Source organism: Oncorhynchus keta, chromosome 28 (assembly GCF_023373465.1).
Source record: "Oncorhynchus keta strain PuntledgeMale-10-30-2019 chromosome 28, Oket_V2, whole genome shotgun sequence".
Classification (NCBI taxonomy): Eukaryota; Metazoa; Chordata; class Actinopteri; order Salmoniformes; family Salmonidae; genus Oncorhynchus; species Oncorhynchus keta.
Genome location: NC_068448.1, coordinates 60928333 through 60951621, shown reverse-complemented (window position 1 = coordinate 60951621; position 23289 = coordinate 60928333). Strand labels below are relative to the sequence as shown.

Below are 23289 nucleotides of genomic sequence, written 5' to 3'. Positions count from 1 at the left end.
CCTACAGAGAAATTAACCTGGAGAAGAGCCCCCTAAGCAAGCTGGTCCTGGGGTTCTGTTCAGAAACACACACACCCCACAGTGCCCCACGACAGAAACACAATTAGACCCAACCATATCACGAGAAAACAAAAAGCTAATTTCTTGACACATTGGAAAGAATTATTTAAAAAAACAGAGCAAACTAAAATTCTATTTGAGAAAGGCCGCCGAAGGCAGACCTGGCTCTCAAGAGAAGACAGACCATGTGCACACTACCCACAAAATGAGGTGGAAACTGAGCTGCACTTCCTAACCTCCTGCCAAATGTATGACCATATTGGAGACACATATTTCCCTCAGATTACACAGATGCACAATGAATTTGAAAACAAATCCAATTTTGATAAACTCACATATCTATTGGGTGAAATACCACTTGTGCAATCACAGCAGCAAGATTTGTGACCTGTTTCCACAGGAAAAGGGCAACCAGTGAAGAACAAACACCATACAACCTATATTCATGTTTATTTATTTTAACTATTTTTACATCATTACAATTATTTTGGAACTTGTGAGTGTGATGTTTATTGTTCATTGTTGTTGTTTATTTCACTTTTGTTTATTATCTATTTCACTTGCTTTGGCAATGTAAGCATATGTTTCCTATGCCAACAAAGCCCCTTAAATTGAAATTGAAATTGAAATTGAGAGACAGAGAGAGAGACAGAGAGAGAGACAGAGACAGAGAGACAGAGAGAGAGAGAGAGACAGAGAGAGAGAGAGAGAGACAGGTGCTTTCCAGTGTTCATTGTGACAGCAGGAGGAAACAGGAACTGGATATCCATGACATTGTGCCTTTGAGCCTTTGCCATTTCACTCTTATGTGAGGAATGCCATAGCACCTATACTTCACCCCACCTCCCCTTATTCTGACTGTCACAGCTATGTACTATTGCTGGAGCATGGATCAGATAGCCTGCATCCAAACTGAATTGCTCTGTTTCACTATTGTATCACTTTTCAATTTAAATGGCGGGAAGGCCAGTCTGAAATTGTGAAGTGAAACAAGACAATTGAGTTTAGATCCAGGCTATGACTCTGACACAACAATGGGGAAGTGGCCTGTACCTTTAAAGACCCTGTGCAGTCAAAAAATAATTTCCTGTGTTTCATATATTTCCACACAATGCGGTTGGAATAATACTGTGAAATTGTGAAAATTATGATAATGCCCTTTTAGTGTAAGAGTTGTTTGAAAAGAAACACCTACAATTTCAGCCTGTTTTGGTGGCAGGGAGTTTTTGGACTTCCATGGTGACATCACCATGCGGTAAATTAGTTAATAGATCAATAAGAAAGCAGTAGTGGAAGCCAGGCTCCCACGCAAAAAAGTGTGGTGATAATTGCGTTGTCTGCTCTATGACCTATTAGTTCATATGCCTTGCGGCCGTGATATTTAGGCCTAAGGCCGAGACAATAAGAAGACACAGAGGCAGAATAAATTAAACCACACCTTTGTTTCATCACAAACTGGAGAGAAACTTCTGTCCATTGAAGTCCACAAAACATGTTGCATGTAACAAACAGTTACATGACCTACAGCATGGTCAAGCAAGTTAATGTTTCCAGAAATATACTACTAAACAATCGTTGATTTAAAACCACAGAGTGTTACCTCAAGTCGCAAATAAAACAAGAGCTTCTTCCGCTATTCCAGCACCATTTCAACTTCAATATCATCAAATCACCAATGCTTAGTCTAATAGTGACAACTAAAACCATTTAGTCCAATCAATGTAAGCTAAATATGATATGGCTGTCCATCGTTCTAATTTGTGTGTGTGTGCGTGTCTGCTGCGCTCATGCAAATAGAAAAAACGTGTTGACTCACCCTACCCGTAGAGAAACGCCAATGCCATCCTCCTCTCTTTCATGTTGATGAAACGGTCTGTCACTCTGTCATACAGTACACACTTTTTTGTTGTCCTAGGCTACAGTACCTGGCTAAAATGTTTGCTCTCTAGCCTAACTTCCTTTCATGGGCAACAATGCGCCAAGCCAGCTAGTTAGCATTAGCCTAGTGTAAGAGTTGTTTGAAAAGAAACGCCTACAATTTGAGCCTGCTTTGGTGGCAGCAACATATTGAACTTCCATCCTCTCAGGCCAGGGGCACAATTACTTAATTTATGATTGGATCAGAATCCCCATTATAATCATTGGCCAGTACAGAGAATTAAGTAAAACCACAAGTTCAAATCCCTAACTCCATCCATGGCTAATTTAGGAAACAGACAATTTTAGCTAGCTAACTAGTCACTGGAGGGCAACAACACAACGAGATGCAACATTTCAAGTTGTTTCTGTCAATTACGTTATGCTTGGGGTGTGATTGGAATGAAGCCAGATCCAAACTGGCTTCCAGGACCAATCACAGTTGAGCTCACTCAGTTTAGTTCAATTCTTATTGGCTATTATTTTATACTTTTTTTTTTATCAAGGGAGGCCAAATGCTCGCTGGCTTCCCTTATATTCAATGCAACGGGCGGTAACAATGTCATACTCTTTTTGACCAGACAGCATAAGGTAGTCTACACATACAGAAAAAGAGGGTTGCAGTTTTGCAAATTGAAGGAAAATTATAAAACACAGAGATGAAAGCTAAATAATTTGATATGTTTGGCATCCATGAATACATGCCACTGTAAGAAAACGAGTTCCAAATCTCTCTGCCAATAACAGCTCATTTTAGCTTTCCCCTCCCCACTCAAACCACTCCCAGACAGTCCAAACAAAATTATTACTTCAGAAATTGCTCTTTGCTAAAAAGCCTTTTTTTTGTTTCTTTTTAACCATTTGAATTGAACACAATCACAGTAAGGTACAAATTGTTACCCAGAAATGGTCACAATTAACAACTGCGTTGGACCTTTAAGGCATAAAAGGGAAGGAAAGAGAGCTCTGATGGACATGTACAGTAGTAGTAGGTGGTGGACAGACCAAAGCATGTACTAGCCTACGAATAAAACCCCATTCTATGATCCAGACTTTGACCTTCCCCCATTCCAGTATAACGAATCCTCTCATGCACATATATTTACCCACAAAATGTTTGTTTTTTTGTATTTGCTATTCAAATAATTTCCCCCCACTTTTAATTAATGGATAACAACGGAAGCCATCTGATGCACTACAGACCACAGCACTGCTAAATGGAGAACATAGATTATCAAACCATAACATATTTATATTTTCATCAGCAGAATCATACAAAGGGAAGTCTAATTTTGCTTTTTGGTATTTACAAGGATCTCCAATAGCAGCTGCAAAAGCATCAGCTACTCTTCCAGGGAAATATAATGTTAATCTTGACCATTATCAAATAAAATGAAATATGTAGGCCTACATAAACCGATTGTGCAGTATTGGAGTCTTCATTGAATCAGCAATAGATTTATTTGACTGATAAAGATGCATTCCTATCAATAATTAATAGACTTTCTCTTTGAGGTCACCAGTGCTGCGACAGACAATTTACATATTTAACCAAATTTAACCTAAATCTGTTTTCGATAAATTTAACAGGCAAAACCCATTCTATTTATGTTAAATAATTCCAATAATTTTATGGAAGTTAATTTTTCTGACTAAAGTTAAGTCATTTAATATTCATCCTCTCCGAGTAGACTACGGCTACTTCTAAATCGTTCTTAATAGGCTACAATTTTCCAAACAGCACTTTGTGTTTTTTTTTTTTCTAAGAATGTTCTGAGATGGGTGACACAATGCTAATATCAATGCAGTAATTAACTCTATGGAACATATGAGTGGAAGCGGAAAAGGAGAGGCGGAGGGTTGGTATGGACGGAGAGAGAACGCGCGCGAGAGAGAGAGAGAGAGAGAGAGAGAGAGAGAGATGGAGAGAGGCAGGGAGGGAGAGCGCACGAACAGTGTTGCCGTTACTGTCAGCTGTGGAACGGTCCAGTCATCAATGGACAGGGTACACACGTAGCATAGCCTCTTTCAATGTACCTTTATTTCTGCTATGAAACGGAGGGAAGTATAATCAAATCCGGTTACCTAGTTTCGCTTTCATCGTTTATATTGCAGATTGAAATGGAGACGACGTTGTGTTAGCGCGCGCTATTGATTAGACTCCAATAGGCTTTATTCCTTGCGGAATATTTGTTTGATCTCAACCATATATTAACAATGATGGAGTATTGGAGGCAGTGTGCATTATGGCTGATCAACTGCAAGGTGCTACCACCCAACCATCGGGTAACATGGGAGTCCGCCCAGGTATTCGACCTGGCTCAGACACTCCGAGATGGAGTGCTCCTGTGTCAGCTTCTCAACAACCTCCGACCCCAGTCCATCAACCTCAAAGAGATTAATCTCAGACCGCAGATGTCACAGGTAAAATAAGAAACGTGTTTACAATAATTTCATATCAAAAACATTAAACGCTTCAAATACTCTGCTAAACCACAATGCCCATATTTTCACCCATCGAATGGAGTAATCAAAAACATAAAAGACTTCATAGAGGGAGGGAAAACCTGTTGGCAGTTTGAATCACATTAGTTTAACTTAGTTCGCTGTGAACTTGGAAATTGTTTCATATCCTCGAAAGTGTTTTTTTTTTTTGTCAACGAGGGAAGTTTCCATTATTTTGATCTCTTAAATGTACCGTTATCTGAACCCGAGTCAGACCTCGCTTGCCCTCTATGGCAACCAGGCCTCAGAGCATTTAATATTATTCTGTACAAAAATCTGACACTCCATTTAGTATGATATGTTAGGTTTCGATGGTATGGATTCATTTTGGATGTTCATCATCCATTTCGTAGGATATGTTACAAATGACAATTCCTATTATATGTAAGATTTAGCTAAACGTACAGTATGTTATAGATTTGTAATGTACAATGTTATGAATTTGCAAAAGTATGATATGTTAGGAATTCCAATTTGTTGTGGCTAACATTAGCTAGGGTTAGGGGAAGAGTTAGCTCACAAGCGAAGTAGTTGCAAAGTAGCTAAAATGTAGTAAGTAGTTGAAAAGTTGAATAAAATGCTAAAGTTGATGATATTCAAACCTTTGGGTTGCTAGAGTTTCGCATTATACACCTACCTATACACCCCGACCAATCATCCTCCTTTAGTTTTTGCCTTAATTAACCTTATGTCTTATATAACCAGACATATAGTCTATGAGACCAGGCTGTCTATAGGTTATGAGATTCACACATTCAGCTGGAGAGAGAGAGGTTGCTTTGAGTATATGGCTTTATGTACATCAACAAAACACTTTCAATCAATTCTTATGTTTCCCCCTCCCCCATATTTTGATTTATATTTATTTATATATTTAAAAAATCAAATGAATAGCCCCACAAAGGCAGTAATAATAATAATATATGCCATTTAGCAGACGCTTTTATCCAAAGCGACTTACAGTCATGTGTGCATACATTCTACGTATGGGAGGTCCCGGGAATCGAACCCACTACCCTGGCGTTACAAGCGCCATGCTCTACCAATTGAGCCACAGAAGGACCACAATAAAACAGTAAAACAGTAAAATGACATGGGCCAACAATCACATTTCTCTGTGACAGTACATGACAGGTTTTGTCTATTAGAAATAAGTGGTAGCTGGTCTTTTCTGTGCTTTCCTTGTTTTCCCTTCCCTGTAACAGAGTTGTTTTTTGATTTGTGCTCTTGCATCTCAACACTTTCATCCTTTCCTATTGATTTATTGTCCCATATTGAGTCAATAGCCAGTACAAAGTACAGGTATATGACAATATCTATTATGTTCCTAGCACACAGAAAGGCTAACAGACAAACATACATACAGATAGACAGATAGGTACACAGACAGACATACAGATAGACAGATATGTAGACAGACATACATACATACAGATAGGTAGACAGACAGACAGACATACATACAGATAGACAGATAGGTACACAGACAGACATACAGACAGACATACATACAGATAGACAGATAGGTCGACAGACAGACATACAGACAGATAGACAAATAGGTAGACATACAGACATACATACAGATAGACAGAGATGTAGACAGATGGGTACACAGACAGATATACAGACATACATACAGATAGACAGAGATGTAGACAGACAAACATACATACAGATAGACAGATAGGTAGACAGACATACATACATACAGATAGACAGATAGGTAGACAGACAGACATACATACAGATAGACAGATATGTAGACATACAAACATACATACAGATAGACAGATAGGTAGACAGACAAACATACATACAGATAGACAGATAGGTAGACAGACATACATACATACAGATAGACAGATAGGTAGACAGACAGACATACATACAGATAGACAGATATGTAGACAGACAGACAGACATACAGATAGACAGATAGGTTACAGACAGACAGACATACAGGTAGCGTGACTGCCAGGTACAGGTACAGCTCCCCTGTCTTCTGCGTTATTAAAAACAGAGGCTCCTGCCTCCTGCCTTGTGTTTCTCTGCTCTCCTGGTTGTCAAAGACCATCTGCTCCTGTCCCACGCCAAGCCTGTCCTGTCACAGCCTGGGTCACACCGAGCATGTCACAGCCTGGCCTGGCTCTGGGCTGGGCAGATTATAATTCTCCTTCACATCACAGCTAAATCTGTGTCTCAATGACAACTCTCAGGGGAGAGAGGGGACGGGTACTCCATGTGACGAGTCTAGACCAACCTTTAGAGCACCTGACTGCCACACACACACACACTCCCACAGTCACACACACGCGCACGCATGCACGCACGCACACACACACTCAGTCATCACGCACACTCAGTCATCGCACACTCGAATGAAGCAGCCAATGAGTAAGCTGCTTCACAAACCAACTATCAGTGTATAGCTGACAGACAGATTGCGTGACAGAGTGAGTACATTCTAAAACAATTCTACAATCCTCATGTCAATATGAATTACTTCTACAATAGACTCGTAATCAAGTTTGTTTTTAAAATGGTCAAAGTCAAGTGGACCATTACATTTGCTATTGTTATTGACATTTTGTATTGCTTTTAGTGCCTCAAACAAATGACCATGTTTGCATGGTGCTTTAAGAGAGGAAACTAGGTTGTGTGTTGGTAAGAAGAGAGGTTGAGCTTTGTATTACTCTCAGGGTTAGACAAGGCCAACGGCTACAATTATTGATCGAGAGAAGATCATTATTTGCCAGCATCCGCTCTAAGTCATGACATAATGGCACACTATGTAGCAGGCACATTGGATGTGTCCTATGCTTACCCATTGTAACACTATGTTATTTTTAGACATGGCTTGATGCCATCTTGGATTAGTCATTATGATTCAATGAGGATGATACATACAAAAGTGTAAGCACCTACATCACGTACATCACTGAAGCAAATACGATTCATATTTACAATTCTGCTCAGCCTACTTTCTCTTGATTGTAGACCAAGCAGATATAATATTTCTGTCCTAAGGCTTAACACACTACTAGTGTGCTACACCCATTCACACAGCATGCTAAGGATACCAATTTCCTTTGGTTGTACATCACTATCCAACAACAGAAACTGGAGGGGAAATTTCAAAAAGCCCCTCCACAACTTTCTATCTGCGTCCGAAATTGAACCTTACTCCCTATATAGTGTATGATTTTTCACCAGGGCCCATTCAGAATTAGTACACTAAATATGGAATAGGGTGCTATCTTGGAAGCACCCACTGCCCCCAGCCCTCAGTGCTCCATGGAGGTGTCATTTACATAACGGAGGGTTGGTTGAGATGCATGAATACCACAGTGAATAATGAATGAATACACAGTGGCAGTAGCTATTTTATCATTGGTCCATTTAAAAACACATGGGACGCTAGGCCTCCCCTCACCCAGTGGGACCCTGGGGACGGCGGAGAGACCCAGACAAAGACTTAGAGGGCCCAGAGCACAAAGGACCTGTCTGGTGCACAGAGCCATATCAAAGAACCCTCTCTGAACACAGGGGCCTGGACCCTCAAAGCAGCGGGCCTCGTGGCTGTATTAGACGCGTAATTAAAGCACAAGTCATCAGCTCCTCTGGAGACTTAGTTGTCCAGCAGTGATGGCAGCAGCGGGGTTGGCAAGAGGGAAGTAGTGGAGTGCGTAGTGTGTGTCTCTCTGATGTGAAGTGTGCTAACAGCGTGTCTCTCTGATGTGAAGTGTGCTAAAAGTGTGTGTCTCTTTGATGTGAAGTGTGCTAACAGTGTGTGTCTCTTTGATGTGAAGTGTAATAACAGCGTGTCTCTCTGATGTGAAATGTGCTATCAGCGTGTCTCTCTGATGTGAAGTGTGCAAACAGTGTGTCTCTCTGATGTGAAGTGTGCAAACAGTGTGTCTCTCTGATGTGAAGTGTGCAAACAGTATGTCTCTCTGATGTGAAGTGTGCTATCAGCGTGTCTCTCAGATGTGAAGTATGCTAACAGTGTGTCTCTCTGATGTGAAGTGTGCTAACAGTGTGTCTCTCTGATGTGAAGTGTGCTAACAGTGTGTCTCTCTGATGTGAAGTGTGCTAACAGTGTGTCTCTCTGATGTGAAGTGTGCAAACAGTGTGTCTCTCTGATGTGAAGTGTGCTAACAGCGTGTCTCTGATGTGAAGTATGCTAACAGCGTGTCTCTCTGATGTGAAGTGTGCTAACAGCGTGTCTCTCTGATGTGAAGTGTGCTAACAGTGTGTCTCTCTGATGTGAAATGTGCAAACAGTGTGTGTCTCTGATGTGAAGTGTGCTAACAGCGTGTCTCTCTGAAGTGAAGTGTGCTAACAGCGTCTGTCTCTGATGTGAAGTGTGCTAACAGCTTGTCTCTGATGTGAAGTGTGCTAACAGCGTGTCTCTCTGATGTGAAATGTGCTAACAGTGTGTGTCTCTGATGTGAAGTGTGCTAACAGCGTGTCTCTCTGAAGTGAAGTGTGCTAACAGCGTCTGTCTCTGATGTGAAGTGTGCTAACAGCGTGTGTCTCTGATGTGAAGTGTGCTAACAGCGTGTCTCTCTGATGTGAAGTGTGCTAACAGCGTGTCTCTCTGATGTGAAGTGTGCTAACAGCGTGTCTCTCTGATGTGAAGTGTGCTAACAGCGTGTGTCTCTGATGTGAAGTGTGCTAACAGCGTGTGTCTCTGATGTGAAGTGTGCTAACAGTGTGTCTCTCTGATGTGAAGTGTGCTAACAGTGTGTCTCTCTGATGTGAAGTGTGCAAACAGTGTGTCTCTCTGATGTGAAGTGTGCAAACAGTGTGTCTCTCTGATGTGAAGTGTGCAAACAGTGTGTCTCTCTGATGTGAAGTGTGCTATCAGCGTGTCTCTCTGATGTGAAGTGTGCTAACAGTGTGTCTCTCTGATGTGAAATGTGCAAACAGTGTGTGTCTCTGATGTGAAGTGTGCTAACAGCGTGTCTCTCTGAAGTGAAGTGTGCTAACAGCGTCTGTCTCTGATGTGAAGTGTGCTAACAGCTTGTCTCTGATGTGAAGTGTGCTAACAGCGTGTCTCTCTGATGTGAAATGTGCTAACAGTGTGTGTCTCTGATGTGAAGTGTGCTAACAGCGTGTCTCTCTGAAGTGAAGTGTGCTAACAGCGTCTGTCTCTGATGTGAAGTGTGCTAACAGCGTGTGTCTCTGATGTGAAGTGTGCTAACAGCGTGTCTCTCTGATGTGAAGTGTGCTAACAGCGTGTCTCTCTGATGTGAAGTGTGCTAACAGTGTGTCTCTCTGATGTGAAGTGTGCTAACAGCGTGTGTCTCTGATGTGAAGTGTGCTAACAGCGTGTGTCTCTGATGTGAAGTGTGCTAACAGTGTGTCTCTCTGATGTGAAGTGTGCTAACAGTGTGTCTCTCTGATGTGAAGTGTGCAAACAGTGTGTCTCTCTGATGTGAAGTGTGCAAACAGTGTGTCTCTCTGATGTGAAGTGTGCTATCAGCGTGTCTCTCTGATGTGAAGTGTGCTAACAGTGTGTCTCTCTGATGTGAAATGTGCAAACAGTGTGTGTCTCTGATGTGAAGTGTGCTAACAGCGTGTCTCTCTGAAGTGAAGTGTGCTAACAGCGTCTGTCTCTGATGTGAAGTGTGCTAACAGCTTGTCTCTGATGTGAAGTGTGCTAACAGCGTGTCTCTCTGATGTGAAATGTGCTAACAGTGTGTGTCTCTGATGTGAAGTGTGCTAACAGCGTGTCTCTCTGAAGTGAAGTGTGCTAACAGCGTCTGTCTCTGATGTGAAGTGTGCTAACAGCGTGTGTCTCTGATGTGAAGTGTGCTAACAGCGTGTCTCTCTGATGTGAAGTGTGCTAACAGCGTGTCTCTCTGATGTGAAGTGTGCTAACAGCGTGTCTCTCTGATGTGAAGTGTGCTAACAGCGTGTGTCTCTGATGTGAAGTGTGCTAACAGCGTGTGTCTCTGATGTGAAGTGTGCTAACAGTGTGTCTCTGATGTGAAGTGTGCTAACAGCGTGTGTCTCTGATGTGAAGTGTGCTAACAGCGTGTCTCTCTGATGTGAAGTATGCTAACAGCGTGTCTCTGATGTGAAGTGTGCTAACAGCGTGTCTCTCTGATGTGAACTATGCTAACAGCGTGTCTCTGATGTGAAGTATGCTAACAGCGTGTCTCTGATGTGAAGTGTGCTAACAGCGTGTCTCTCTGATGTGAAGTGTGCTAACAGTGTGTCTCTCTGATGTGAAGTGTGCTAACAGTGTGTCTCTCTGATGTGAAGTGTGCTAACAGCGTGTGTCTCTGATATGAAGTGTGCTATCAGCGTGTCTCTCTGATGTGAAGTGTGCTAACAGCGTGTCTCTCTGATGTGAAGTGTGCTAACAGCATGTCTCTCTGATGTGAAGTGTGCTAACAGCGTGTCTCTCTGATGTGAAGTGTGCAAACAGTGTGTCTCTGATGTGAAGTGTGCAAACAGTGTGTCTCTCTGATGTGCAGTGTGCAAACAGTGTGTCCCTCTGATGTGAAGTGTGCTAACAGCGTGTCTCTGATGTGAAGTGTGCAAACAGTGTGTCTCTGATGTGAAGTGTGCAAACAGTGTGTCTCTCTGATGTGAAGTGTGCTATCAGCGTGTCTCTCTGATGTGAAGTGTGCTAACAGTGTGTCTCTCTGATGTGAAATGTGCAAACAGTGTCTGTCTCTGATGTGAAGTGTGCTAACAGCGTGTCTCTCTGAAGTGAAGTGTGCTAACAGCGTCTGTCTCTGATGTGAAGTGTGCTAACAGCGTGTGTCTCTGATGTGAAGTGTGCTAACAGCGTGTCTCTCTGATGTGAAGTGTGCTAACAGCGTGTGTCTCTGATGTGAAGTGTGCTAACAGCGTGTCTCTCTGATGTGAAGTGTGCTAACAGCGTGTGTCTCTGATGTGAAGTGTGCTAACAGCGTGTCTCTCTGATGTGAAGTGTGCTAACAGCGTGTCTCTCTGATGTGAAGTGTGCTAACAGCGTGTCTCTCTGATGTGAAGTGTGCTATCAGCGTGTCTCTCTGATGTGAAGTGTGCTAACAGTGTGTCTCTCTGATGTGAAATGTGCAAACAGTGTGTGTCTCTGATGTGAAGTGTGCTAACAGCGTGTCTCTCTGAAGTGAAGTGTGCTAACAGCGTCTGTCTCTGATGTGAAGTGTGCTAACAGCTTGTCTCTGATGTGAAGTGTGCTAACAGCGTGTCTCTCTGATGTGAAATGTGCTAACAGTGTGTGTCTCTGATGTGAAGTGTGCTAACAGCGTGTCTCTCTGAAGTGAAGTGTGCTAACAGCGTCTGTCTCTGATGTGAAGTGTGCTAACAGCGTGTGTCTCTGATGTGAAGTGTGCTAACAGCGTGTCTCTCTGATGTGAAGTGTGCTAACAGCGTGTCTCTCTGATGTGAAGTGTGCTAACAGCGTGTCTCTCTGATGTGAAGTGTGCTAACAGCGTGTGTCTCTGATGTGAAGTGTGCTAACAGCGTGTGTCTCTGATGTGAAGTGTGCTAACAGTGTGTCTCTGATGTGAAGTGTGCTAACAGCGTGTGTCTCTGATGTGAAGTGTGCTAACAGCGTGTCTCTCTGATGTGAAGTATGCTAACAGCGTGTCTCTGATGTGAAGTGTGCTAACAGCGTGTCTCTGATGTGAAGTATGCTAACAGCGTGTCTCTGATGTGAAGTATGCTAACAGCGTGTCTCTGATGTGAAGTATGCTAACAGCGTGTCTCTCTGATGTGAAGTGTGCTAACAGCGTGTCTCTCTGATGTGAAGTGTGCTAACAGTGTGTCTCTCTGATGTGAAGTGTGCTAACAGTGTGTCTCTCTGATGTGAAGTGTGCTAACAGCGTGTGTCTCTGATATGAAGTGTGCTATCAGCGTGTCTCTCTGATGTGAAGTGTGCTAACAGCGTGTCTCTCTGATGTGAAGTGTGCTAACAGCATGTCTCTCTGATGTGAAGTGTGCTAACAGCGTGTCTCTCTGATGTGAAGTGTGCAAACAGTGTGTCTCTCTGATGTGAAGTGTGCAAACAGTGTGTCTCTCTGATGTGAAGTGTGCAAACAGTGTGTCCCTCTGATGTGAAGTGTGCTAACAGCGTGTCTCTGATGTGAAGTGTGCAAACAGTGTGTCTCTCTGATGTGAAGTGTGCAAACAGTGTGTCTCTCTGATGTGAAGTGTGCTAACAGTGTGTCTCTCTGATGTGAAGTGTGCAAACAGTGTGTCTCTCTGATGTGAAGTGTGCAAACAGTGTGTCTCTCTGATGTGAAGTGTGCTAACAGTGTGTCTCTCTGATGTGAAGTGTGCTAACAGCGTGTCTCTCTGATGTGAAGTGTGCTATCAGCGTGTCTCTCTGATGTGAAGTGTGCTAACAGCGTGTCTCTCTGATGTGAAGTGTGCTAACAGCGTGTGTCTCTGATGTGAAGTGTGCTAACAGCATGTCTCTCTGATGTGTAGTGTGATAATAGCGTGTCTCTCTGATGTGAAGTGTGCTAACAGCGTGTGTCTCTGATGTGAAGTGTGCTAACAGCATGTCTCTCTGATGTGAAGTGTGCTAACAGCGTGTCTCTCTGATGTGAAGTGTGCTAACAGCATGTCTCTCTGATGTGAAGTGTGCTAACAGTGTGTCTCTCTGATGTGAAGTGTGCTAACAGCGTGTGTCTCTGATGTGAAGTGTGCTAACAGCATGTCTCTCTGATGTGAAGTGTGCTAACAGCGTGTCTCTCTGATGTGAAGTGTGCTAACAGCGTGTGTCTCTGATGTGAAGTGTGCTAACAGCATGTCTCTCTGATGTGAAGTGTGCTAACAGCGTGTCTCTCTGATGTGAAGTGTGCTAACAGCATGTCTCTCTGATGTGAAGTGTGCTAACAGTGTGTCTCTCTGATGTGAAGTGTGCTATCAGCGTGTCTCTCTGATGTGAAGTGTGCTAACAGCGTGTCTCTCTGATGTGAAGTGTGCTAACAGCGTGTCTCTCTGATGTGAAGTGTGCTAACAGTGTGTCTCTCTGATGTGAAGTGTGCTAACAGCGTGTCTCTGATGTGAAGTGTGCTAACAGTGTGTCTCTCTGATGTGAAGTCTGCTATCAGTGTGTCTCTCTGATGTGAAGTGTGCTAACAGTGTGTCTCTCTGATGTGAAGTGTGCTAACAGTGTGTCTCTCTGATGTGAAGTGTGCTAACAGCGTGTCTCTGATGTGAAGTGTGCTAACAGTGTGTCTCTCTGATGTGAAGTCTGCTATCAGTGTGTCTCTCTGATGTGAAGTGTGCTAACAGTGTGTCTCTCTGATGTGAAGTGTGCTAACAGTGTGTCTCTCTGATGTGAAGTGTGCTAACAGCGTGTCTCTCTGATGTGAAGTGTGCTAACAGTGTGTCTCTCTGATGTGAAGTGTGCTAACAGTGTGTCTCTCTGATGTGAAGTGTGCTAACAGTGTGTCTCTCTGATGTGAAGTGTGCTAACAGTGTGTCTCTCTGATGTGGAGTGTGCTAACAGTGTGTCTCTCTGATGTGAAGTGTGCTAACAGCGTGTCTCTGATGTGAAGTGTGCTAACAGCGTGTCTCTCTGATGTGAAGTGTGCAAACAGTGTGTCTCTCTGATGTGAAGTGTGCTAACAGCGTGTGACTTTTGAGCTGCTGTGTTCAGTCAAAACCAACATCCAGTTGTTGTTGTTTTCTCAGGGTAAGACAAGTTATGTAGTAACAGTTATGCAGTACAAATACACCTAGAAATCGACTTTTCCTTGAACCTGGAACCATTTTGACTGGGACCTGTCTTTCAAGAGATACGAATAATGAAAGCTAGAGATAAATGAAATGGATATGGAGGGTTATTGGCCTTCGTACGTTCTCCATACATCTGATTTGATTTGATTTGAAATCCACAAGGTCACAAGTTCTAAGGAAAGGAGAAGTGTAAATCTGACATCCACAGAATAGCCTGGATGCTGTTGTAGTATTTTCTCATGGGAGTGTGTCTACTTGTGAGAGGAACGTGCAACAGGTGCAGCAGGAGTGAGTTAAAAGTGTCTTACTTCATTTTTTTTTTAGGTATGTGTTTATCTCTGTGTGTGTGGATGTTACAACACGACAGTATGAAAGTGTCAACTGAGAGGAAGTGTAGATGGGCAAATGGCTGCTGAGACTGTTAAGCTCTAGAGTCTAGACCAAAAGGTTTTGTAAGCTGTGGTTTGGTTTCAGTATTAGCTGCACAACGTGGCTTATACGTGAATGCACACAATGCATCGGCAGCAGCAGTAGTACATATAGGCCTCTTTCTAAAAGACCATCTCTGAGCTTTGGCACACTAAGGAAGTGAGGAGACGGAATAGAGGAAGGAAGTGAAACTTGACATGCCTGAGCCAAACCCATTCTGTCTAAAAAAAACACACAGAAGAAACCTGACTTAGTACATGACAAAGCTTCAGAGTTCCCATTTAAGTAAGAACATTACTTCAAGAGGTAGAGAGAAGAGAGGGGGGCGGGAGAGAAAGAGATAGAGCGGGAATGGAAAGAGTAAAGAGAATTGTCAGTGTTGGGACACTTTGATGATGTCATCATTACTGATTTTGTTCCGAATGACTCAGAATTCTCCTAATCGTCCAAGTTCTGCATTCACCTGTATTTCCCTTGCTGGAATAGATTTAGATGTTTTGGGAAATTGTATTGGATGATAGTGGTGGAAAAAGTATTCAATTGTCAAAATACCATAATAGAGTCCTATAGGGCGGCGCACAATTGGCCCAGCATGGTCCGGGTTAGGGGAGGTTTTGGCCTAGGGGGGCATTACTTGGCTCATCGCGCTCTAGCAACACGTTGTGGCGGGCCGGGTGCCTGCAGGCTGACCCCGGTTGTCAGTTGAACGGTGTTTCCTCTGACACATTGGTGCGGCTGGCTTCCGGGTTAAGCGGGCAGGTCTAAAGAAGAGTAGTTAGGCGGGTCATGTTACGGAGGACACATGGCTCGACCCTCACCTCTTCCGAGCCCTTTGGGGAGTTGCAGCGATGAGACACGATCGTAATTGGATTGCAATTGGATATAACGAAATTGGGGAGAAAAAAAATACACAATGTATTTTTTACCAAAAAAATACAAAATAGATTACAAACATTCTATAAAATTAGTAGAGTAAAAGTCAAAGTCACCCATTAAAATACTACATGAATACAAGTTTAAAAGTATCTTGTTTTAAATGTAGTTAAGTACAGTGGTGGAAAAAGTACTCATTCTTGAGTCAACGTAAAAAGTAAAAGTAAACACTCAATCAAATTCCTTGTATTAAGCAAACTTTTCTTGTTTATTTAATTTACAGACAGTGAGGGGCTCATTCCAACACTCAGACATAATTTACAAGTGCAGTATTTGTGTCAAGGGAGTCTGCCAGATCAGAGGCATTAGGGATGACAGTGCGTTATATTGAAAGGTGTGTGATTTGGACCATATTGCTGAGGTGGCATATGATAGAGAAATTAACATTCAATTCTCTTTCAAAAGCTCTGGTGGACATTCATGCAGTCAGCATACCAATTGCGCACTCCCTCAATACTGGAGACATCTGTGGCATTGTGTTGTGTGACAAAACTGCACATTTTAGAGTGGCCTTTTATTGTCCCCAGCACAAGGTGCACATGTGTTATGATCATGCTTTTTAATCAGCTTCTTGATATGCCACATCTGTCAGGTATATGGATTATCTTGGCAAAGGAGAAATGCTCACTAATAATGTTGTTAACAAATTTGTTCACAACATTTGAGAGAAATAAGCTTTTTTTTTGAGTATGGAAAATTTGAAGGATCTTTAATTTCAGAGCATGAAACATGGGACCAGCATGGTATATGGCCAATATACCACGGCTAAGGGCTACTCATGCACAACGCAACACGGAGTGACTGGACACAACCCTTAGCCATGGTATATTGGCCGTATATCACATTCCCCCGAGGTGCCTTATTGCTTATAAACTGGTTGCCAATGTAATTAGAGCAGTAAAAATACATGTTTTGTCATACTCGTGGTAAATGGTCTGATATACCACATCTGTGAGCCTATCAGCATTCAGGGCTTAAACCACCCAGTTTACAATATAGAATATGTACCTCTGCAGAGCGCCAGTCAAATAAATGGTAATGTTATATGAGGAATTATGTCATTACATTTTATGATTTTCAAAAAGGAAGAGAGTCAGATCTCCAATCAATGTTTATTGCGTTTTTTTCATCAGTATTGTTGTAAGTGCTTTCTGAGAGCTTTTTCGTCAATACTGACATAGTTACATTGAAAACAATGGCCATTGATGATAGCGTTTAACTCTATTTAAATCCATGTCTAATACGAATCTGATGGGAACAACACAAAATGAAACACATGAATGTCATTGTCCCCATTTGTTATATGTTAACACAGCTTTTTATTTATTTGTCCTTGTCATGGTCTTATTAGAGATCAGACTCGTTATTCATGAAGTGTCTCAGAGTGCTGATCCAGGATCAGCTCTCCCCTGTCCATGTAATCTTCTTCAATATGTCCAAAGAGGCTAAACTGATCCTAGATCAATACTCCCACTCTGAGATGTCCAGATGATGCACTCGAGGGAGAGATGTTTCTGTAGCCTGCAGCACCACTGCAACCTTTACTGTTCATCCAGTCTCCAGTGGAGCATTGAGAACCTCGAGCCAAATTAAATGGACATTATTTTCTACCCGGCTAAAAATAGATAGAGCAGTCAGTCAGTCAGGCAGTCAGTAATGATAATGCTTAAAGCAAAGAGCACTTGGCCTTGCAGTGTGTAGCCTAGTGTTTCAGTGGTGTACTGTATTAACAATATGTATTTCATATCATGTTTCTCCACTAAGTGTGAATGAGGATGTCTAATGCTTCTCATGCTGTGTAATAGTGGGTATTGGTTATACTTGGACATCTCTGCTGAGCTCTATTTAAATACTGTATGTCTATTTTCATTGTCATTTTTCGAAAAGTATTCAGACCCCTTGACTTTTTCCACATTTTGTTACATTACAGCCTTATTCTAAAATGAAAAAATAAAATAAATCGTATCAATCCATACACAATACCCCATAATGACAAAGCAAAAACAGGTTTTTAGATTTTAAGGGGCAAATTTATGAGAAGATTTACATAAACATTTATATAAATATTTAGACCCTTTACTCAGTACTTTGTTGAAGCACCTTTGGCAGCGATTTCAGCCTCGAGTCTTCTTCTTCTTGGGTATGACACTACAAGCTTGGCACACCTGTATTTCGAGACTTTCTCCCATTTTTCTCTGCTGCTCCTCTCAAGCTCTGTCAGGTTGAATGGGGAGCGATGCGGCGCATCTACTTTCAAGGCTTTTCAGAGATGTTAGATCAGGTTCAAGTCCGGGCTCTGTCTGGGCTACTCAAGGACATTCAGAGACTTGTCTCGAAGCCACTCCTGCATTATCTTGGATGTGTGCTTCGGGTTGTTGTCCTGTTGGAATGTGAACCTTCGACCCAGTCTGAGGTCCTGAGCTCTCTGGAGTAGGTTTTCATCAAGGATCTCTCTGTACTTTACTCCGTTCATCTTTCCCTCAATCCTGACTTGTCTCCCAGTCCCTGTCACTGAAAAACATCCCCACAGCATGATGCTGCCACCACCATGCTTCTCTGTAGGGACGGTGCCAGGTTTCCTCCAGATGTGACGCTTTGCATTCAGGCCAAAGAGTTGAATCTTGGTTTCATCAGACCAGAGAATCTTGTTTCTCATGGTCTGAGAGTCCTTTAGGTGTCTTTTGGCAAACTCCAAGCGGGCTGTCATGTCCTTTTACGGAGGAGTCTGATTGGTGGAGTGCTGCAGAGATGGTTGTCCTTCTGGCTGGATCTCCCATTTCCACAGAGGAACTCTGGAGCTCTGTCAGAGTGACCATCATGTTCTTGGTCACCTCCCTCCTTCTCCCCCAATTGCTCAGTTTAGCCGGGAAGCCAGTTCTAGGAAGAATCTTGGTGGTTCCAAACTTCTTCCATTTAAGAATGATGGAGGCCACTGTGTTCTTGGGGACCTTCAATACTGCAGAATATTTGTTTTACCTTCCCCAGATCTGTGCCTCGAGACAATCCTGTCTCAGAGCTCTATGGACAATTCCTTTGACCTCATGTCTTGTTTTTTGCTCTGACATGCACTGTCAACTGTGGGACCTTATGTCTGTGCCATTCCAAATACAGAAGCACACTATGGTACGCTCGCACAGACACACATGAACACAGGATCAGACACCAGTTGACCTGTCTTACACACCCTCTGCAGCTGGAAACCAAATTTATGATATTTTACTGGATGAGGAGGAGGAGGAGGGGAGGGGGAGTGAGGGGACAAAGAGGAGGATGAGATGTGAGGAGTAGGAGGGGGAGGAGGAGGGGCGGACAGACAGTGTTCATGCTCCAGTGAGAAGACAAGGGACGTACGATGCCTTGCCTCTTTCGAGAGAACAGAGAGGCTGGAGAGGGAGAGCCTTGGATCAGGTCATTACAGCTGATGAGCAGTAAAGGTTTATGTGTCCCCTAACACACACTACTGTGCTGTGAAGCTCTACATACCCTGGCCTGGCCAACACACTACTGTGCTGTGAAGATCTACATACCCTGGCCTGGCCAACACACTACTGTCCTGTGAAGATTTACATACCATGGCCTGGCCAACACACTACTTTGCTGTGAAGATGTACACACCCTGGCCTGGCCAACACACTACTGTCCTGTGAAGATTTACACACCCTGGCCTGGCCAACACACTACTGTCCTGTGAAGATTTACACACCCTGGCCTGGCCAACACACTACTGTCCTGAGAAGATTTACACACCCTGGCCAACATACCACTTTACTGTGAAGATTGAAGGACATTTAGCCATGAATCTCTCTGGCCTCCACCACATCCCAGCCAAACTATCACAACCCTCCGTCTCTCATGACCCCATCACAGAATCTCTGCATCACTTGACCCGCTCCGTAAACAGACAGAGCACCAAATAACATAAACCGTACTGCTATCCATCAAGGTGTACACATACATAACCTCTAGCTTCAGGTGGATGTGGGTTGGGAAACATTTCATGGAAAATGCCGAAAGATATAGAAACGTTGTTTCTCTTTATGGGCGACTTCCCACCCTTTTGAAATACCTCGGGCTGTACATGAAAGCACATAAGAGGCGTTGGAGACGACAAATGTTATTAGTCTGTGGCTGCGTCCCAAATCCCACCCTATTCCCTATATAGTGCACTACTTCTGTGTACTGGTAAAAAAAAAAGAATAAAACAAGTAGTGCACTATAAAGGGAATAGGGTGCCATTTGGAACGTAGCCTACTGTATGTCCCTGGGTTTGGATCAGCTACCGTGGACCGTAGCGAGCAGGCCGACCAGCTGAGGCCAATCAGTCATCTCTCATTAATAATGTAATGAAACAGGGCTGTCATGAAGAGCTGTGCCTGTCAGTGCTGCATTAAATACGTCTGTACTGTTAAATAGAAGAGTCAGGGTGAAAGTTATGATCTCTCCCAACCCCTCCTCTCTGTCTCTCACTCTGGATTTCTCAATCTCTCTCTTTCTGTAACCTTAGGGATGAGTAATGAAAGTGAATACAACATATGTGTTTTGTTGTCACATACACCAGATAGGTGCAGTGTAATATGCTGTTAAGTAGTACGGCACCCCTGGAGAAAATGAGGGTTAAGTTCTTAGCTCAATGACACATCAACAGATTGACCATCAATCAATCAAATTGATTTATAAAGCTCTTTCAACGTCAGCCGATGTCACAAAGTGCTATACAGAAACCCAGCCTAAAACCCCAAACAGCAAGCAATGCAGATGTAGAAGCACGGTGGCTAGGAAATACTACCTAGAAAGGCAGGAACCTAGGAAGAAACCTTGAGAGCAACCAGGCTCTGAGGGGTGGCCATTCCTCTTCTGGCTGTGCTGGGTGGAGATTATAACAGAACATGGCCAAGATGTTCTAATGTTCATAGATGACCAGCAGGGTCAAATAATAATTATCACAGTGGTTTTAGAGAGTGCAACAGGTCAGCACCTCAGGAGTAAATGTCCGTTGGCTTTTCATAGCAGATCATTCAGAGTTAGAGACAGCAGGTGCGGTAGAGAGAGATAAAACAGCAGGTCTGGGACAGGTAGCACGTCCAGGGGAACAGGTCAGGGTTCTATAGCCGCAGGCAGAACAGTTGAAACTGGATTAGCAGCACGACCAGGTGGTCTGGGGACAGCAAGGAGTCATCAGGCCAGGTAGTCCTGAGCCATGGTCCTAGGACTCAGGTCCTCCTAGAAAAAGAGAGAGAAAGAGAGCGAGAATTAGAGAGAGCATACTTAAATTCACACAGGACACCGGATAAGACAGGATAAATACTCCAGATATAACAGACTGACCCTAGCCCCCCGACACATAAACTATTGCTGCATAAATACTGGAGGCTGAGACAGGAGGGGTTGGGAGACACTGTGTCCTCGCCCAACTATACCCCCGTACAGGGCCAACCAGGCAGGATATAACCTCACCTACTTTGTCAAAGCACAGCCCCCACACCACTAGAGGGAGTGGATAGCATACCTTTCGGTTACTGGCCCAACGCTGTTAAATGCTAGGCTACCTGCTGCCCGTATAAATGAATTGCTGGCGTATGTCTCAGTTAGTTTTTTGATTCGAGTGCAGACTGCACTGATGAGTATTATCCTTCAGACCGGGTGTGAGAAAAATACATCATTCTGTGGCAGTTACTGGAGTCTAGTGTGTAGTATGGAGTCTACTCTCCACTGCCTAGGAGGTTTATGGACAGAGTACAATCTGAGGGGGTGTATCTCTGGATTGTGCATCCTGCTGTTTTAGCTGTCTGTCTTCTGGCTGGGTTTGACCCTTAGCTGGACCTGGTTGTAAAAGGCGGACAGATGTTCCTCTGCAGTCAGCACATAGTCATTCGCCTACACTCCAACTCAGGTTTCCTGATGACACAGCTGAGAACAGGTCACAGCTCTCACATGTGTGTGACATATACAGTACCTCAGGTCTGGCCTGCGTCCCAAATGACACCCTATTCCCTATGTAATGCCCATATGGCTCTGGTCTAAAGTAGTGCACTACATAGGGAATAGGGTGTGCCATTTTGGATGGAACCCTGGTGATCTGTTTCCATGTCATAGGCCCATACATTAAGCTATACATTACCGTGGTCCGTGGCCCCCTGTTTTCCTCCTATAGGGTTTCATATGACACCATTTCTTCTCACCTGACACAATCTCAAGAGACGGTCATAAGATACAGTAGGTATGAGTCATAGAGAAAGCATGCAGGGGTTATGTCATTCTGATGCAATACCCTGTTGAATACGAATGGTATTCATTGCTACAGAGCTATAGTTAAACCATTGTTATATCTGTCTTGTCTATGTGAGATGCTCCAAGCAGTAGCACACTAGCCTGGAATCCAAACTCATATGCTCCACTTGACCTTCGTATCAGTTTGGATTCCAGGCTAGTAGCACACAGAGGCTGCATCTAAATGGTACCCTATTCCCTACATAGTGCACTGCTTTTGACCAGGGCCGAAATGTCTCTGGTCAATAGTGCGCTATACAGGGAATCAGTTGCCATTTCAGATGCAGCCTGGCACTCTCGCTCCCTGTTGGCTGGGCTGTCTGTGGGCATATCAGATTGAGTGAAAGGACAAACAGAAAGGGGCCTCTCAGGTCTCTAATCTCATTCACTGTACATCAGTACGTCCTCTGCTTCCTCTGTGACAGAGTCGGCCATCTAATCGGCTGTTAATTGACACTCATTAACCAAAAGAGATGAGATGAGTCTAACTCAGTTTGGCTTTTCATGTGGGAGATTTTAGACCAAATAGAGTAGGATTTGATTAGGTAGTATTTGGTAGGCTAGGCTACATACAATACACACTGGGGTTTTAAAAGACCCCCACACTGTGGTTGCCATGGAGCTTTGGAGCATATTGAAGGGAATACATAAGCAGAACGAAATAAGATCCTTATTATGGAGCTAAAGCGCTCTGAACAGATTCAACACAGTACCACATGACTTGAAAAGCAGAATGTGGGATTGGATGGTGGTAGAGACCATTTTCTCTTTGTCTTATTTCTGCAGATGGTTTTGGCATGGTGCTTCAGATATGAAATGCTATACCTTCATTATACAGTGTTGTGGTGAATTCTCCCTACACTTACCCTTGCATCCTTCCTGGTCCTCTTCCCTACTCTACAGGTTAACAACACACACACACACACGCACGCACGCACGCGCACACACACACACACACACACACACACACACACACACACACACACACACACACACACACACACACACACACACACACACACACACACACACACACACACACACACACACACACACACACACACACTCTCTTTCTGACACAGGCCCATGTTTCCATGCTCAGTCAAGGCTCACTGATTCGGGAGATGTCTGCCGGGATGCAACAATAAGCCGCGGTGTGAAATCGTCATTCCATGTCAGGAGGATGGTTTTGAGAGGTACCCACACCAGTCAGGCCTCTCTCTGTACTGTACAAGAGCCTTAGGGAGCTGAGTGTTCCTAATGCAGAAAACAGCTCAGTGTGAAAGGATCCCGAGCCTCCCTGGTGCTTGCTCACCACCCCCGTCCCTCCCTGCACCCAGCATGCTTCACCCCAGTGCTACAGAAAGGGTTTCAGCCCACTGAGTCTAGTGCTGTGGGTTTCAGATGGCTTTTCTGTGAAGCTGCTGTTTCCTTCAGATACTAAAGCTCTTCGGGTTGCTC

The 23289-nt window shown here is 43.5% G+C and overlaps 1 protein-coding gene across 5 annotated transcripts in view; it reads left to right on the top strand.

Moving 5' to 3' along the window:
- The first annotated feature begins 3887 nt into the window (after nucleotides 1–3887).
- LOC118378233 (guanine nucleotide exchange factor VAV3) overlaps nucleotides 3888–23289 on the top strand; it is a 153209-nt gene continuing 133807 nt past the window's right edge. For all 5 annotated transcript variants that reach the window (XR_008083590.1, XR_008083589.1, XR_008083588.1 and 2 more), the window contains exon 1: nucleotides 3888–4401. Coding sequence is in view for 1 of the 5 variants with exons in the window: in XM_052483375.1 (XP_052339335.1) it covers nucleotides 4195–4401 (207 nt within the window). In the remaining 4 variants the exon portion in view is untranslated. The remainder of the gene's footprint in view (nucleotides 4402–23289) is intronic.